The 19,562-nt window shown below is 48.2% G+C and overlaps 1 protein-coding gene across 1 annotated transcript in view; it reads right to left on the bottom strand.

Moving 5' to 3' along the window:
* ksr2 (kinase suppressor of ras 2) overlaps positions 1–19,562 on the bottom strand; it is an 815,194-nt gene that overhangs the window by 226,624 nt on the left and 569,008 nt on the right. Inside the window, exon 10 of the mRNA XM_072496823.1 lies at positions 3,352–3,520. Coding sequence (XP_072352924.1) covers positions 3,352–3,520 — 169 coding nt within the window. The remainder of the gene's footprint in view (positions 1–3,351; positions 3,521–19,562) is intronic.

Genomic DNA, 19,562 nt, shown 5'->3' with positions numbered 1-19,562 from the left:
GGGCAGGATTGTTATTTTGTAAATCTGCATATTAGAGTTAGCTAGCTAGTCTCACTCTACTATACACACTCCTGATCTACTCGAGGCGTTGTGATCTAACCCCATCGCCTCAAAGACCTCGGGCGAGCTCCGTTCAGTTGCGGTCCTCACAAACGGAGACAGAATGGCACTTGTCGGGGACTCCCAGGGGATCGAAGGCCCCCAGGTTGTTGCCCTCCCTGACACTGCTGTTGCCACCCTGCCAAGGGAAACACCTGGCTAAACGCGCTCATCACGGGACTCTGTTCCAATTTGATTAGATAGTGCCCTCCATTTCTGGAGTCCCTGAAGGTTATCATCATAGAATTTACAGTGCAGAAGGAGGCCATTCAGCCCATCGAGTCCACACCGGCCCCTGGAAAAAGCATCTTACCTAAGCCCATACCTCCACCCTATCTCCACACCTCCACCCGTAACCCCACCCAACCCTTTTTTGGACACTAAGGACTTTGGAATTTTTCTGGAAACCTGAGCACCCGGAGGAAACAAATGCAGACACAGGGAGAACGTGCAGACTCCGCACAGACAGTGACCCAAGCCGGAATCGAACTTGGGACCCTGGAGCTGTGAAGCAACTGTGCTAACCACTGTGCTACCATGCTGCCCACGTCTGAGGGTCACTTTTATTTGTGATTTACATTAATGACAATGATGGCCAGATTCAGCGTAGTACAGCTTTGAAATATGCAGATGATATTCAAATTTTGTTTGAACTTAAGAAAAATAACCCAGGCTCCTCAAACACACTTCTCCAGAGTGAGCTCTACTATTGTGCAGTGGCCCAAGTACTGATAACATACCTTTCATGTAGCAAAAGTTTTGGTTTTTCATTTTGGCCACAATATTCGTAATTCACAGTATCAATGGCCAGCTTTTAGCACATTCCATAATTGAAAAGGATTTTGCTAGGACTGTTCCAAGTAATTTGAAGTTTACAAATCTTGTGGCTCAGGCAGTACAGTACAGAGGCAGAAAATGTTTTACGAGCGCTGAATGCATCCTTTTTGAGTCGGAGTGTTAGTGTTTACCTGAAAGCAGCTGGCACGCCCACATCTGGAGTATGCATCCACACTTTGGAATCCACACTTTCAGAGAGATATACAGCTTATAGAAAGTGTGCAAAGATATGTTACATGAGGGGAATATTTATGAAGAGCATTCTTGGATTACAATCTTTAGAGAAGAGAAGATTGATTTTTGAGTTTGTTGAAGTTTATAAATTGATAGATGGCCTTACTACCTCGAAGCCTGAAAAGTTCTTTACTCGCAATTAGAGTATTTTGCGTGGTCATCAGTATAAACTACAAAAATTTGGTTCACCTCTTGATAGTCGTTAAAAAGAACTTCATGTAGAATTGTTTCTTGGAATGCTTTGCATGATTTTGTTGTCAATGCTGAAAATGTGGTGACTTTCAGAAGACTTGTTATAAACTTTGTGAGATTTCTGTGTATGTATTGTCTGCTGTTGTTGTTGATGTTCTTATTTTTAAATCAGTGTCTATATGCTTTGCACTGTATGGCAATAGAGATAAATAAATAAAGACCTGCCTTTCCAGAAAATCAAACACGATGCGAACCGTGATTGAAAAGTGCAGGACATTGTAGAAGAAAGCCTGCTCAATATATATTTTTATTCGTTCTGACGCCATTTCTTTCTAGATTAATGTAATATTGCCATTAGAATTTCCCTATCAGTCACAGAAACAAATTAATTTTTTTAATAAGCCATGCACTGTAAGCATTTATCCAAATTGTTTGTTCCAGTATATGAGGACAATCATTAATTGTCTGTGCCCTGTTAGAATCCTATTTTGTGCTATTTACCAAACTCAGTAGGCACTTGACATGATGGGGTAACTCTGTGATGCTGCACTTGCAGTGGAGAGCTGCACTCCCAGAGAATCGGAGATAAAGGACGGTATTTAATACCCTCTTCTGGGATGAATTTGTCGGTGGAAAGGGAAGGGGGTGGTGTTTAATTGGGTGGAGGGTGCCGGAATGTGGACCCAGCCACCTTCTCACCTCGGCCCAAATGAAGTCTGGGTGGGAAGGCTCGTGATGGCTCTTCATCCCAATGCCAACTGAGGCCCTTAATTGGGTAATTAATGTCCACTTAAGGGCCTCATCCCATTGTTGTTTACGTTCAACCAATGGCTGGTGGGATAGTTGCTACACAGGTAACCTTGAAAAGCAAACCCGATAGTCAACTCCCCGGGGGCAGAGGATCTCTTGTTCAAAGTGATCAAGGAACCAGGCATCGGTAAGTGATGGAGTCATGCTTATTCTGGGCCTCTGGTGGGTGCACTACTGGCAACTACCAGTGTTCCCCTGATGGCACTATAGAAATTAGGCCTCTGATTAATTGGGGGTGGGAACGAGATTTCTCCACCCGAGGTCCTTGTGCCTGGATCAGGCCCACCATTGGCTACTTAGGGCACTTAATGCAATGGGCCTTTCCCAAAGGAGGTGACATGAGGTTCTTGTCAACTCTCCAGCCAACCTGAATCAAATTACACCCAAAATCATAGAATCCATAGTGTAGATGGAGGCCATTCGGCCATCGAGTCTCCACTGACCTTCTGAAAGAGCATCCTACCTGGGCCCAAATTCCACACTATCCCCATAACCCCACCTAGGACCAATTTAGCATAGCCAATCCACCTAACCTGCACATCTTTGGACTATGGGAGGAAACTGGAGCAATTGGAGGAAACCCGCACAGACACTGGGAGAAAGTGCAAACTCCACACAGACACCGGAGGTCAGAATCGAACCTGGCTCCCTGGCGCTGTGCGGAAGCAGTGCTAGCCATTGCCACCGCACTGCCCTTAATGATGATCCATCATCAATTTTGAACTATGTTTGTTGAGAGCTTTGCTCTCCTGGTGGGTTGGGGATAGGAGGGGCAGGGGGATTTGAATTTAAGATTTATAATCCAAATAAGAAGAAAAATTACAAATATGAATTAGCAATTTTGTTTAAATGTGCGAAAAACACAAAGAGAAATAAGTTGACACTCTTAGTGGACGTCCTTCATTTGAATAGGGTGATGGGGTCCACCCGCAGTGTTAATCAGCTGGACTTCTCTATCATTTTCAGTTTATGAAAATACATTGGGCTAATTTTACACATTTGCGTGCCAGTGCGGAGCCTTGCCAGGAAAACACTGGTGGAGACGGCAGAGGAGAATGGGACAAGCTGTTCTCAATTCTCAAGTTGAAATGTTTCCCCAACAGCAGAGTAAACTCGGAAAAAGGTTTCTTCTACATCAACACCTTTCGACTGAACATAAGGAACACTGAAGTGTTGTACCTGGCAAGTTGAATTGTTTCTGCTGCCGGGTGCACTGTGATGAAGGGTGAAGGGGTGAAGGAGGTGTCGCGCTGGGAGGTAGAGGCGGCGCTGGAGATGACGGCGTCGAAGACGTAGTTGATGAAGGATTACTGCTGGAGTCCGGCTGGTAAGGGGCTGGTATATGATCCTGCAGGCAAAGAGAAAAGAAAGAACATGCATTCATACAAGACTGCATGTCATGACACCACAAATCCCGGCTGGAATGGAGAAGAGTTACCCTGTCACTCCATCTGGCGACTAGACTGATGGAAGAGACTGGGATTCATTTGACGCACACAATTTGCATGAACTATTCTCCAATCCATGCATTTTGCAAGAGAAATCATCCTGCTCTACTTGGGAGGCTGTTTGCTTTATTTTTGCTCATGTGTTCAAAGACCTTGGGCTGGTGGAGTAATTGAATCCAGTGGGGCACCTGTCCATTCTCTACCCAATTTCCCTGTCCTCAATGTAATTTTACCAGTCCCCGGCGTAGTTTTGAATCGGTCACAGGTCTGAAATACTCTGGATGGGATTTAATGTCCCATAGCACATTTAGCCACATGTTTCCCGGCACTCGCAGCATCAAGAAACACAGCGCTATAAAACGGCACTCGTATTAGATAGGGAACCTCAGTGGGAACGCGTGGCCGTGGCCGCACATAGACCAATTTTGTGCACTGAGGAGCTTCGCTCGTCAGAAGTCCCCAGTGTAGTGAGAGATCAGGGTGTCATTTTTAAATGGTGTCCCAATCACTGGAGCCCACAAAGTGACCCCTGACCACCCCCAAGCCTCAACGCACCAAAAGAGGGCCCCCGGCCCCCACAGCACCTGTGAAGGGCATTCCCTTGCCAGATCTCTCACCATGCAAAAAATGCCACCTTGGCAGTGCCAACCTGACAGTGCCCCTGTCAGCTGACATGGGCACCTTGGCAGTGCCAGAATGCCTGGTTGGAACCATCAGTGCAAGGGTGCCACCCTGCCCAAAGGGCATGCACCTGGGAGCCTCCGATCCCCTGGGAGAGCCCACAATTTTTTTTTTACAAATATACTTTATTCATAAAATCTCTAATAAACATTACAGAACATTTTGAATTGTCTTGACTGTCCATTGCCATCAAAGTTACACATTCACTTGACTTTCTTCCATTCAATTGGGATGACATTACACACATATCCCTCTTTACGTTACAATTCTTTCTTAAATATTTACATTGTCATGTTTCTTTTATACATTGGAGTGTTAATGACCCAGACCGAGGGTTTTTACACTGTTACCCACCCCTCGATGTACATTTGCTGGTAAGACCTTACACCGTGGTCTTTCCCCATTGCGCCTTGGCGCCAGCTGCCCCAAGCCTGAGTGCATCCCTCAGCACGTAGTCCTGGACCTTGGAATGTGCCAGTCTGTAACATTCGGTCGAAGACAATTCTTTGCACTGGAAGATCAGCAAGTTTCGGAATAAGGTAAATGAATTGATGGCGCAAATCATTGTGAACGACTATGATTTAGTGCCCATTACTGAAACATGGTTAAAGGATGGTCACGACTGGGAGTTAAATATCCGAGGGTATCAAACTTTTCGGAAGGACAGAGTGGATGGTACGGGAGGTGGTGTAGCTCTGTTATTTAAGGATGACATCCGGGCAACAGTAAGGGATGACATCGGTGCTATGGAGGATAAGGTTGAATCCATTTGGGTGGAAATCAGGAATAGTAAGGCGAAAAAGTCACTGATAGGAGTAATCTATAGGCCACCAAATAGTAACATTATGGTGGGGCAGGCAATAAACAAAGAAATAACAGATGCATGTAGAAATGGTACAGCAGTTATCATGGGGGATTTTAATCTTCATGTTGATTGGTTTAACCAGGTCGGTCAAGGCAGCCTTGAGGAGGAGTTTATAGAATGTATCCGCGATAGTTTCCTCGAACAGTATGTAATGGAACCTACGAGGGAACAAGCGGTCCTAGATCTGGTCCTGTGTAATGAGACAGGATTGATTCAGGATTTCATAGTTAGGGATCCTCTCGGAAGGAGCGATCACAATATGGTGGAATTTAAAATACAGATGGAGGGTGAGAAGGTAAAACCAAGCACTAGTGTTTTGTGCTTAAACAAAGGAGATTACAATGGATGAGAGAAGAACTAGCTAAGGTAGACTGGGAGCAAATACTTTATGGTGAAACAGTTGAGGAACAGTGGAGAACCTTCCAAGTGATTTTTCACAGTGCCCAGCAAAGGTTTATACCACCAAAAAGGAAGGACGGTAAAAAGAGGGAAAATCGACCGTGGATATCTAAGGAAATAAGGGAGAGTATCAAATTGAAGGAAAAAACATACAAAGTAGCAAAGATCAGTGGGAGACTAGAGGACTGGGAAATCTTTAGGGGGCAATAGAAAGCTACTAAAAAAGCTATAAAGAAGAGTAAGATAGATTATGAGAGTAAACTTGCTCAGAATATAAAAACAGATAGTAAAAGTTTCTACAAATACATAAAACAAAAAAGAGTGGCTAAGGTAAATATTGGTCCTTTAGAGGATGAGAAGGGAGATTTAATAATGGGAGATGAGGAAATGGCTGAGGAACTGAACAGGTTTTTTGGGTCGGTCTTCACAGTGGAAGACACAAATAACATGCCAGTGACTGATGGAAATGAGGCTATGACAGGTGAGGACCTTGAGAGGATTGATATCACCAAGGAGGTAGTGATGGGCAAGCTAATGGGGCTAAAGGTAGACAAGTCTCCTGGCCCTGATGGAATGCATCCCAGAGTGCTAAAAGAGATGGCTGGGGAAATTGCAAATGCACTAGTGATAATTTACCAAAATTCACTAGACTCTGGGGTTGTCCCGGCGGATTGGAAATTAGCAAATGTGACACCACTGTTTAAAAAAGGAGGTAGGCAGAAAGCGGGTAATTATAGGCCAGTGAGCTTAACTTCGGTAGTAGGGAAGATGCTGGAATCTATCATCAAGGAAGAAATAGCGAGGCATCTGGATGGAAATTGTCCCATTGGACAGACGCAGCATGGGTTCTTAAAGGGCAGGTCGTGCCTAACTAATTTAGTGGAATTTTTTGAGGACATTAACAGTGCGGTAGATAACGGGGAGCCAATGGATGTGGTATATCTGGATTTCCAGAAAGCCTTTGACAAGGTGCCACACAAAAGGTTGTTGCATAAGATAAAGATGCATGGCATTAAGGGGAAAGTAGTAGCATGGATAGAGGATTGGTTAATTAATAGAAAGCAAAGAGTGGGGATTAATGGGTGTTTCTCTGGTTGGCAATCAGTAGCTAGTGGTGTCCGTCAGGGATCAGTGTTGGGCCCACAACTGTTCACAATTTACATAGATGATTTGGAGTTGGGGACCAAGGGCAATGTGTCCAAGTTTGCAGACGACACTAAGATAAGTGGTAAAGCAAAAAGTGCAGAGGATACTGGAAGTCTGCAGAGGGATTTGGACAGGCTAAGTGAATGGGCTAGGGTCTGGCAGATGGAATACAATGTTGACAAATGTGAGGTTATCCATTTTGGTAGGAATAACAGCAAAAGGGATTAAATAGTAAAACATGCTGCTGTGCAGAGAGACCTGGGTGTGCTAGTGCATGAGTCGCAGAAAGTTGGTTTTCAGGTGCAACAGGTGATTAAGAAGGCAAATGGAATTTTGTCCTTCATTGCTAGAGGGATGGAGTTTAAGACTAGGGAGGTTATGCTGCAATTGTATAAGGTGTTAGTGAGGCCACAACTGGAGTATTGTGTTCAGTTTTGGTCTCCTTACTTGAGAAAGGACGTACTGGCACTGGAGGGTGTGCAGAGGAGATTCACTAGGTTAATCCCAGAGCTGAAGGGGTTGGATTACGAGGAGAGGTTGAGTAGACTGGGACTGTACTCGTTGGAATTTAGAAGGATGAGGGGGGATCTTATAGAAACATATAAGATTATGAAGGGAATAGATAGGATAGATGTGGGCAGGTTGTTTCCACTGGCGGGTGAAAGCAGAACTAGGGGGCATAGCCTCAAAATAAGGGGAAGTAGATTTAGGACTGAGTTTAGGAGGAACTTCTTCACCCAAAGGGTTTTGAATCTATGGAATTCCTTGCCCAGTGAAGCAGTAGAGGCTCCTTCATTAAATGTTTTTAAGATAAAGATAGATAGTTTTTTGAAGAATAAAGGGATTAAGGGTTATGGTGTTCGGGCCGGAAAGTGGAGCTGAGTCCACAAAAGATCAGCCATGATCTCATTGAATGGTGGAGCAGGCTCGAGGGGCCAGATGGCCTACTCCTGCTCCTAGTTCTTATGTTCTTATGTTTCGGGCAGACCAAAGAGCGTCTTTCACCGAGTTGATGACCTTTCAGCAACATTTGATGTTTGTCTCGGTGTGTGTCCCTGGAAACAGTCCATAGAGCACAGTCCTGTGTCACAGAGCTGCTCGGGAAAAACCTTGACAAGTACCACTGCATCTCTCTCCAGACCTTCTTTGCAAAGGCACATTCCACAAGGAGGTGGGTGACCGTCTCATTTCCCCACAGCCACTCCGAGGGCAGCGTGCAACGGCACTGAGCCTTCGGGTTACATGAAGAATCTGACGGGGAGGGCCCTTCTCACCATCAGCCAAGCTAGGTCTTGGTGCTTGTTTGAAAGTTCTGGTGATGAGGCGTTCTGCCAGATGACTCTGGCAGTCTGCTCAGGGAACCATCCAATGTCCTCCACAGTCTCCTTTTCCCTGAGGGCCTCGAGGACATTATGTGCTGACCACTGATTCATTGCCTTGTGGTCAAAGGTGTTTTTCTTCAAAAGTATTTCCACGAGGGACAGGTGGTATGGCACGGTCTAACTACTTGGAGTGTTCCGCGACAATGAGGCCAGGCCCATCCTTCGTAACACCGGGGACAGGTAGAACCTCAGTATGTAGTGACACTTGGTGTTTGCATACCGGGGGTCCACGCACAGCTAGATGCAGCTGCACACAAAGGTGGCCATCAGGATGAGGGAGACGTTGGGTACGTTTCTCCCTCCCTTATCCAGAGGTTTGTACATGGTGTCCCTTCGGACACGGTCCATCTTGGGTCTCCATATGAATTTGAAGATGGCCCGGGTGACTGCTGCTAGGGTCGGGTAATGGGCCAGACCTGCGCTACGTACAGTAACACCGAGAGTACCTCACACCTGATGACCATGGTTTTGCACGCAATGGAGAGGGAGCATTGCTCCCACATGCCCAGTTTCTGTCTTATCTTGGCTATGCGTTCCTCCCAGTTTTTGGTGCACGCCCCAGCCGCTCCGAACCATATCCCCAGCACCTTCAAGTAATCTGACCTGACAGTGAAGAGGACAAAGGACCGGTCGGCCCAGTTCCCAAAGAACACGGCCTCGCTCTTGCCGCGATTTACCTTGGATCCTGAGGCCAGTTCGAACTGGTCGCAGGCATTCAAGAGCCTGCATACAGACGCGGGATCTGAGCAGAAGACAGCGATGTCGTCCATGTACAGGGAGGCCTTGACTTGCACGCCTCCGCTGCCTGGGATCGTCTCTCCTCTTATACCCGGATCCTTCCTGATGGACTCGGCAAAAGGTTCTATGCAGCACACAAACAGTGCCGAGGAGAGAGGGCAGCCCTGCCTGACTCCAGATTTGATCTGGAACTTTTCTGATTCCCACCCATTGATTGAGACTGCGCTATAGATGTTTGTGTAGAGCAGTTTGATCCAATTGTGAATTCCCTCCCCAAACCCCATTTTGGAGAGCACATCCATCACATAGGTGTGCGATATTATGTCAAAAGCCTTCTCCTGGTCAAGGCTGATGAGGTAGGTGTCCACCTTCCTGTCCTGCACGTAGGCGATCGTATCCCTGAGTGGCGCGAGGCTATCAGAGATCTTCCTGCCGGGTACAGCACAGATCTGGTCAGGGTGGATCACCGACTCCAGAGCAGACTTGACCCGATTGACGATGACCTTGGCTAGAATCTTATAATCCACATTCAACAATGAAATGGGTCGCCAATTTCGAATTTCTTCCCTTTCCCCCTTCTGCTTGTAGATAAAGGTGATGATGCCTTTCCTCATGGATTCTGACATGCTGCTGTCCAGAAGCATACTCTCGTACACTTCCAGCAGGTCTGGGCCCATCCAGTCCCACAGAGCCGAATGCAACTCAGCCAGTAAGCCGTCACTTCCGGGAGTTTTACTCATCTCAAAGGACTTGACGGCCTTTGTCAGCTCATCCAGAGTTAGCGGTTTGTCCAGGTTTTCCCGCTCGCTGTCGCCTAACATCTCCGTGATAGATGACAGGAAGGTCTGGGAAACAGTGCTATCTGTTGGCTTCAGATCATACAGTCCGGCATAAAAGGATTTGCTGATCCTCAGGATGTCAGACTGCGATGACTTTACAGAGCCATCTTCTTCCTTCAGGCTGCTGATCACAGAGGTCTCTCTGTGCACCTTTTGGAAGAAGAAGCATGAGGACTTTTCATCCTGCTCCACGGAACGGACTCTGGAACGGAAGATAACCCTGGAGGCCTCCGAGGTGTAGAGCAAGGCTTGCTGGCTCTTCACCTCTTGGAGATCCTCCTTGACATCAATCCCCATCAACTGCAGCTGCAGCAAATTCTGCATACTTTTCTGGAGCCTGGACATGGCCCCTCGTCTCTCTCTCACCTTTTGAATGCCTTTGAGGATTAAAAACCTTTTCATGTTCCCCTTGATTGCTTCCCACCAGAGATGTGGAGACTCAAAGATGGGTTTCACGGTTCTCCAACTTTTGTAATCCCTTTTAAGTTCCTCGAAGTTCTCAGGAGTCAGCAGTTTTACATTCAGCTTCCATGTCCCCCTGCCCGCCCCCTGGTCTTCCTGCAGGTGGCAGTCGGCCAGTAGGAGGCAGTGGTCAGAGAAGAACACCGGCTTAACATCGGTGGACCTGACCGTGAACGCACGGGACACAAAGAAGAAGTCTATCCTGGAGTGGACAGACCCATCTGGCTGTGACCATGTGTATCTATACTGCGCTCCGTCTGCAGAGTTGCTGAAGACGGCGAGCAGCTTGGCGTCTTTTACCGTTTCCATCAGGAGTCTGGACGTAGCGTCTGGTTTGCTGTTGGCTCTGCCGGATCGTCCAGCCGCATCGATGATGCAGTTGAAGTCACCACCCAGAATGACCGGCTTGTAGGTGGCCAACAGCAGTGGGAGTTGCTGAAGGACTGCCAGCCGCTCACTCTTTACGGCCTGGCGTACACATTAATGAGTCTGAGAGGGGCGTTTTTGTATTTGACTTCTGCTACGAGGAGGCGTCCGCCCACCACCTCCTTAACGTCGGAGATGGTGAAGTTGCCTCCCTGCAGCAGAATACCCAGGCCGGAGGAATGACAGTTGTTTCCTTCTGACCAGATGGATGGCCCGTAGGACCACGAGCTTGACCAGCGCCTGTAGTTGCTGAGGTGTGGAATTCCACACTCCTGCAGGAACAGTAGGTCGGCTTTCACGTTTGCCAAGTAGCTGAGTGTGGCTCCACACCGCAAAGTGTCTTTCATGCTTCGCACATTAATCAATGCAATTTTAAGCTCCATTTTAAAAAGGTAGATTTACCAGTCTCAGAGTCCAGAGTCTATACAGTTGGTTGTTTCAGCTGTTGAATGTTCCCCAGCATACCGGTGGTGCTCACAAACTGTTGCACAATTGCAGGGCTGAGAAAGCTGCCCTGGTCTGTACTGGGCCTGTGAACTTGACGAGGATGCATTGCGTAGTGTAGCCCTGGCGTCCGTCGTTGCAGTCAGTGGATGTTGGGGTTGCAGGCCGGTTTTTGCCTGGGTTGTTGCTGCTCCTTAATTTCTGGAGCTGGTCTGTGACCTTGTTTTTAATATCTGGCGTCTGGTGGGCGTTGGTCACATTGCTGTTCCCATCGACCAGCGGTTGATGATCTTGGCGTGTTTCATTGTCTTTTCTGTCTGTGATCTGGGGGGTCTGTACATCCCGCTCCACATTGGTGCATGGCCTCTTTATTTGAGGCTGATCCTTAGCTTGTTTTTCCTCATCGGAGGAGGTGTCAGCACTAAGGCCGCTGGCTGGAAGCTGCCGCTTTTTGTCATTTACCATCAGGGATTTCTTCGGTTTATTTTTCTGTTTCCTCATTCGTTTCTCCCTATTCACCGTTTCCCAGCCCCCTTCATTCTTTGTTCCATCCTCTTCCATTGAGTCATCCTCGTCAGATGAGGTTGGGGTTGAGTTGTCAGGGTGTGCTGGGGCCTCCACTTTTTGTTGAGGGCCCTTCTGTTGATTTCCAGCATTCTGTGCTGTGGTGTCTTTGTCGATGGAGGGTGCATGAACCTCCTCTGTGGTTGCCTTTTTGACTCCGCCGCTGATGATTTGTGCGTACGTGCCCCGCGTGTTGCCTCCCCACACAGGTTGCAGCACTTGTCTTCCTTGCAGTCCTTTGTCATGTGTCCCTCCTGCCTGCAGTTTTTGCAGAAGGTGACATTGCAGTTGGCGGCAACATGCCCCATTTTGCCACAGGTGCGACATACTGGTGGCTGTCCCACGTAGTAGAGGTAGCCGCGATTTCCTCCAATGGTGAAACTGGAGGGGGGATGCAGGATGGTTCCGTCGCCGTCTGTTCTCAGGCCCACAATTGCCATTCTGCCTGGTCCACGTTCGTGGAGACCAGTACTGAACGGCGGTCGCCTGAGGGCCCCGAGGCAAGGGAGAATCTGCCCATTAAAGTGAGACTAGCTGTCTCGCTTTAATATGCAGATTGCTACAATGTGATCCCGCCCACAATTGACGGGATTTACATCGGAACGTCTCGTGAGATTTTCTGCTTTTTTTTGCCGATTTACAGCATCTGCTATATTCTGCAAGAAACTTCAGAGAGTCATGAACACAGCCCAGTCCATCACACGAACCTGTCTCCCATTCATTGACTCCATCTACACCTCCCGCTGCCTGGGGAATGCGGGCAGTATAATCAAAGACCCCTCCCACCCGGCTTACTCACTCTTCAAACTTCTTCCATCGGGCAGGAGATACAAAAGTCTGAGAACACGCACGAACAGACTCAAAAACAGCTTCTTGATCGCTGTTACTAGACTCCTAAACGACCCTCTTATGGACTGACTTCATCAACGCTACATCCCTGTATGCTTCACCAAATGCCAGTGTTATGTAGTTACATTGTGTACCTTGTGTTGCCCTATTATGTATTTTCTTTCCTTTTCAGGTACTTAGTGATCTGTTGAGCGGCTCGCAGAAAAATACTTTTCACTGTACCTTGGTACACGTGACAATAAACAAAACCCTTCTACTTTTCAATTCAAGTTAGAAGGGGATACTAATGAGAAAGAATGGGCAACAGTATGGCAATGAAATTCGATGCCTGCACATGTGAGGTGATGTATTTTGCCTAAAAACAAAAAGGAAATTATGGGGGTGATTTTCCGATATGGAGGCCAAGTGTTCGGGCCGTCGTGAACGCCATCGCATTTCACGACGGCGTGAACAGCGCCCGGGCACGACCTATTCTGGCCCCAATAGGGGGCCAGCACAGCGCTGGAGCGGTTCACGCCGCTCCAGCCTCCTTACGTGGCGCCAAATGGGCACCGTGCCAACCCACGCATGCGCAGTTGGGCCAGCTCAATCCTGCGCATGCACAGTTGGGCTGCGCCATCATGCGCATGCGTGGGGAACTTCTAACGCGCGACGGCCCCGACCCAACATGGGGTCGGTGGTCAGAGGCCGGCCGTGCTGGAATGTAGGCCCAGGGGAGGGCAGAGGCCGACCCGCCGATCGGTGGGCCGCGATCGCGGGCCAGACCCCATCGGAAGACACTCCCCGGTGAAGGAGCCCCCCTTTCCCTCCTCCACAGGCCGCCCCGAGCGTTCCTGCAGAGTTCCCGCCGGCAGCAACCAGGGGTGAACGGCGCCGGCGGGACTCTGTCATATCGGGGCGGCCGCTCGGCCCATCCGGGCCGGAGAATCGGCGGCCCCGCCGATTCCAGCGGCCCGTGGCCGGCACCGCGCCAAACCTGCCGACGCAAATGGCGCCGATTCTCCGCACCTCGGAGAAATGCACGCCGGCGTCGGGGCGTCGTGGCACAGTTGCGGCAATTCAACGTCCCGGCGCGGGGCTCGGAGAATCGCCCCCTATGTTTTGAATGGGGAAAGCTGTTTAATGTGGGGGAGCAGAGGTATCTGGGGGTTCATGGGGTTGACAACATAGAACATTACAGAGCAGTACAGGCCCTTCGGCCTTCGATGTTGCGCCGACCTGTGAAACCACTCTAAAGCCCATCTACACTATTCCCTTATCATCCATATGCCTATCCAATGACCATTTGACTGCCCTTAATATTGGCGAGTCCACTACTGTTGCAGGCAGGGCATTCCACGTCCTTACTACTCTCTGAGTAAAGAACCTACCTCTGACATCTGTCCTATATCTATCTACCCTCAATTTAAAGCTATGCCCACTTGTGTTAGACATCACCAGCCAAGGAAAAAGGCTCTCCCTGTCCACCCCCTATCTAATCCTCTGATCATCTTGTATGCCTCAATTAAGTCACCTCTTGACCTTCTTCTCTCTAACGAAAACAGCCTCAAGTCCCTCAGCCTTCCCTCATAAGATCTTCCCTCCATACCAGGCAATATTCTGGTAAATCTCCTCTGCACCCTTTCCAATGCTTCCACATACTTCCTATAATGCAGCGACCAGAATTGCACGCAATACTCCAAATGCGGCTGCACCAGAGTTTTGTAAAGCTGCAACATGACCTCATGGCTCCGAAACTCAATCCCTCTACCAATAAAAGCTAACACACCGTACACCTTCTTAACAACCCTCTCAACCTGGGTGACAACTTTCAGGGATCTATGTACATGGACACCGAGATCTCTCTGCTCATCCACACTACCAAGAATCTTACCATTAGCCCAGTACTCTGTCTTCCTGTTATTCCTTCCAAAATGAATTACCTCACATTTTTATGCATTAAACTCCATTTGCTACCTCTCAGCCCAGTGCTGCAGCTTATCTATGTCCCTCTGTAACTTGTAACATCCTTCCACACTGTCCACAACGCCACTCACTTTAGTGTCATCTGCAAATGTACTCACCCATCCTTCTACGCCATCCTCCAGGTCATTTATAAAAATGACAAACAGCAGTGGCCCCAAAACAGATCCTTGTGGTACACCACTAGTAACTGGACTCCAGTCTGAACATTTCCCATCAACCACCACCCTTTGTCTTCTTCCAGCTAGCCAATTTCTGATCCAAACTGCTAAAGCACCCTGAATCCCATGCTTCCGTATTTGCTGCAGAAGCCTACCGTGGGGAACCTTATCAAACGCTTTGCTGAAATCCATATATACATCAACTGCTTTACCCTCATCCACCTGCTTGGTCACCTTCTCAAAGAACTCAATAAGGTTTGTGAGGCACGGCCTACCCTTCACAAAACCGTGTTGACTATCTCTAATCAAATTATTCCTTTGCAGATGATTATACATCATATCTCTTATAAACCTTTCCAAGACTTTGCCCACAACAGAAGTAAGGCTCACTGGTCTATAGTTACCGGGGTTGTCTCTACTCCCCTTCTTGAACAAGGGGACAACATTTGCTATCCTCCAGTCTTCTGGCACTATTCCTGTAGACAAAGATGACTTAAAGATCAAAGCCAAAGGCTCAGCAATCTCCTACCTAGCTTCCCAGAGAATCCTAGGATAAATCCCATCCGGCCCAGGGGACTTATCTATTTTCACACTTTCCAGAATTGCTAACACCTCCTCCTTATGAACCTCAAGCCCTTCTAGTCTAGTAGCCTGAATCTCAGTATTCTCGACAACATTGTCTTTTTCCTGTGTGAATACTGACAAAAAATATTCATTTAGCACCTCTCCTATCTCCTCGGACTCCATGTACAACATCCCAGTACTGTCCTTGACTGGCCCTACTCTTACCCTCGTCATTCTTTTATTCCTGACGTATCTATAGAAAGCTTTAGGGTTATCCTTGATCCTACCTGCCAAAGACTTCTCATGTCCCCTCCTGGCTCTTCTTAGCTCTCTCTTTAGGTCCTTCCTAGCTAACTTGTAACTCTCGAGCGCCCTAACTGAACCTTCATGTCTCAACTTTACATAAGCCTCTTTCTTCCTCTTGACAAGTGTTTCGACTGCTTTAGTAAACCACGGTTCCCTTGCTCGACCACTTTCTCCCTGCCTGTCAGGTACATACTTATCAAGGACACGCATCAGCTGTTCCTTGAACAGGCTCCACATTTCCATTGTGCCCATCCCCTGCAGTTTTCCTCTCCATCCGATGCATCCTAAGTCTTGCCTCATCGCATCATAATTGTCTTACCCCCAGATATAACTCTTGCCCTGCGGTATATACCTATCCCTTTCCATCACTAAAGTAAACGTAATCGAATTGTCACTATCATCAAAGTGCTCACCTACCTCCAAATCTAACACCTGTCCTGGTTCATTACCCAGTACCAAATCCAGTATGGCCTCGCCTCTCGTTGGCCTATCTACATACTGTGTCAGGAAACCCTCCTGCACACATTAGACAAAAACGGACCCATCTAAAGTACTCGAACTATAGCGTTTCCAGTCAATATTTGGAAAGTTAAAGTCCCCCATAACAACTACCCTGTTGCTTTTGCTCCTATCCAGAATCATCTTTGCAATCCTTTCCTCGACATCTCTGGCACTTTTCGGTGGCCTACAGAAAACCCCTAACAGGGTGACCTCTCCTTTCCTGTTTCTAACCTCAGCCCATACTACCTCAGTAGACGGGTCCTCATCAAACGTCCTTTCTGCCACCGTAATACTGTCCTTGACTAACAATGCCACTCCTCCACCTCTTTTACCACCTTCCCTGAGCTTACTGAAGTATCTAATCCCGGCACCTGCAACAACCATTCCTGTCCCTGCTCTATCCATGTCTCCAAAATGGGCACAACATCGAAGTCCCAGGTACCAACCCATGCCGCAAGTTCACCCACTTTATTCCAGATGCTCCTGGCATTGAAGAAGACACACTTTAAACACCTTCCTGCCTGCCGGTACACTCCTGCAACTTTGAAACCTTACTCATGACCTCACTACTCTCAACCTCCTGTATACTGGAGCTACAATTCAGGTTCCCAAGCCCCTGCTGAACTAGTTTAAACCCTCCCTATCTAAACTAGATAGAATCGTCATTCCCCAAAGCATGCAAACCATGGTGCTCAGACAGATCCATGAGGGTCACCTTGGGGTCGAGAAATGTCGATGCAGAGCTCGGCAGGCAGTATACTGGCCTGGCATCAGCCAGGACATTGCCAACACGGTCCTCAACTGCACAACATGCCAGAAATTTCAAACAGCTCAGCCCAAGGAAACACTGCAACCGCACGAGATCGTGCCTTCTCCGTGGTCCAAGGTGGGGATAGACCTCTTTCACGCAAATGGGCGTGATTACGTGCTCTTAGTCGACTACTTCTCCAGCTACCCGAAAGTGGTGAAACTGTCGGACCTCACGTCCAAGTAGGTCATCAAGGCCTGCAAAGAAACGTTTGCCAGGCACGGGATACCACTCACAGTAATGAATGACAACGGTCCATGTTTCTACTGCCAAGTGTGGTCTGACTTTGCATGATCCTACCACTTCAGGCATATCACATCCAGTCCCCATTACCCGCAATCAAACGGGAAGGTCGAAAAAGGAGTCCATATTGTCAAGCGGTTGCTGTGCAAGGCTGCAGACTCAGCCTCGGATTTCAACCTGGCGTTGTTGGCATACAGGGCAACCCCTCTGTCGACTGGTTTGTCTCCGGCGCAGCTGCTCATGAACCGCAACCCGAGGACGACTGTTCCAGCCATCGATATTCCAGACCTTGACCACCTCACGGTGCTGCAGAAAGTGCAGCGATCCAGGGACCAGCAGAAGATCACGTATGATGCTCATGCCACGGATCTGCCTGTGCTGGCTCCAGAAGATGTTTTTTGCGTCCAGTTGCCTGAGGGAGACTGGTCAGCCCCAGCTGTTGTCGTCAGACAGGCTGCCCCAGGTCTTTCGTTGTTCAAATGGCTGATTGCTCCATTCTACGGCGCAACAGGGGGGCGCTGCGCAAAGTTCCCTGCCCACCACCTGACCGCACTTCTCCGCATGTCATCATGCGCCTCAGGACATCTCGCCCCACGTGGCCACCGACCTGGCAGCGTTCCCGCCTGTCCATGAGGCCACCGAAATGGCAGCAATCCCACCTGTCCAGGTGTCGGCGTCCCCCCCTCCACCTCTGAGGCGATCGACAAGAATTAGTCGCCCGTCACAAAGACTGAATCTATAGACTTAAATCTTGTAAATTTTGTTCAGTTTGTTCTGGATCTGCACGATAGACACCTTCCCATGTACATATGTTCATTCATTCACCACTTGTACATAGTCATGCATGTATATACCGCCACGTTCAAAAATTTATTTCAAAAAGGGGAGATGTCATAATATCGACTCATGTATATAATGAGATGCAGCCAGGCAGTGATTGACACACAGGATAACCAATGAACACACACGACACAGAACAACCAATTACCAGACAGCACACCACCACTATAAAGCCCACAGGGCATTAAGACTCTCACTCTCTCACAGGACACAGCTACTGAGATAGTTAGAGTGCACAAGCCAGTGAGCACCATCTCCATGTGGTAGAGAGCTAGTCTGGTCAAGCCAGTAAGAGGTTATCAGTTAGATTAATAGAGTGTCAACCCACAGCAGATTATGTACACCAATTAGCAAGTTCAATAAAACAGTGTTGGACCATCTCCTGTGTTGGATCATCTCCTGTGCCGGAAGCCTGTTTCTAGTTTCACTGCATCCAGTTGCAGTCAACGTTGAACCAACTCACTTAACACATCATTGACTACGTCTAGGTGGTTCCCCAGACGGTACAGCAGAACTGGAGGTGGACTCCTGTGATACCTGCCCTGTGACTCGGGATCCCGTTGGCGGCCGTTTCCTGGGGCAGCCCGGCTAGATTGCCCACCAGATGCACCTGGGACGGAAGGGGGGGAGTTCGAGGTGCCGCGGTGTTCCAGAACCTCCCCTACAGGGGGATTCGGGATGGGCTCCAGCACCTCCTCCTCCCTCAGCACATCAAAAATGAATGGGTTGCAGGGGTTTATGGCATCATGTACAGATTATAAAAGTTGAATTCAATCTACATAAAGACTCAGTAAGACCATAGTTGGAGGTCTATGTGCTGTATGTGTTCGGCAAAGGAGAAAATTGGGAGGGTACAGCACAGGTTTACTGGGATGCAACAAGCATGGCAAAATACAGAAATAAAGTAAGACTTATTTTGGGTAATTTTCATTAGAGCAGAAAATGTTATGGGGTAATTAAATAGAGGTGCTTATAATTATGAAGGTATGAGACAGAATGGACTGTTTCAGGTAGCTGAAGGGGCTTTGGAACATTGATAGATAATCATGAGTTTAATGAGATTTAGGACAGAGAGCAGGGGAAACATTTTTGATATGGGGGTTGCAAGGTTGTCGGACATGTGTTTGGTCTTCGCGATTGAACAAGGGGCCATGCATGGAATTTTTCTGTGGTGGCAAAGGTTCCACTGCTGGGGATGGAAGCAGGCGCTTACCTTGCTTTGGCTGGCAGTGGTATCTGGGGTTGCTCATTGCCACCATCTGCCAATGAAGAGACCATGGAATGCACATAAAGGAGGGTGATCTTACCTAAACCCATTGGGGGCCACCATGTAGCAGAGGGCCATTCCCGATGTGGACCACATCCCCACAGCGGTAGAAAGTGGCCCTTAACTGTCTTAATTAAGTGGTTCAATTGGTCTCACGGTGTTGGTCAAGTTGCCAACTTTCCCACTGCTGGCAAAATGGCATGGCGGCAGGAGGGCATCAATTACCTTGCCCCTCCCTTGGACGCCGTGTCATGCCATTTTTTCAGCCTTCCTGTTACTCAACCTGTGTCAAAGGGCCTAGATAATTCCATCACATATCAACATTTAAGAGCACGTTAGATAGGTGGTTGAGGGAAAGGTGGGATAGACAGATATGGGAGCAGAACAGGTGGATGGGATTAGGACCATGTCCTGTGTAGATGATAAACACAAACCAGATTCTTTGGCCTCCCACGACATGTTTTTCACCGGCAGGATGTTAGCTGGCAGCGGGAT

This window comes from Scyliorhinus torazame, chromosome 1, assembly GCF_047496885.1.
Source record: "Scyliorhinus torazame isolate Kashiwa2021f chromosome 1, sScyTor2.1, whole genome shotgun sequence".
NCBI classification, from domain to species: domain Eukaryota; kingdom Metazoa; phylum Chordata; class Chondrichthyes; order Carcharhiniformes; family Scyliorhinidae; genus Scyliorhinus; species Scyliorhinus torazame.
Note: the sequence above shows the minus strand (reverse complement) of the source record. Positions and strands in the feature narration are given on the sequence as shown.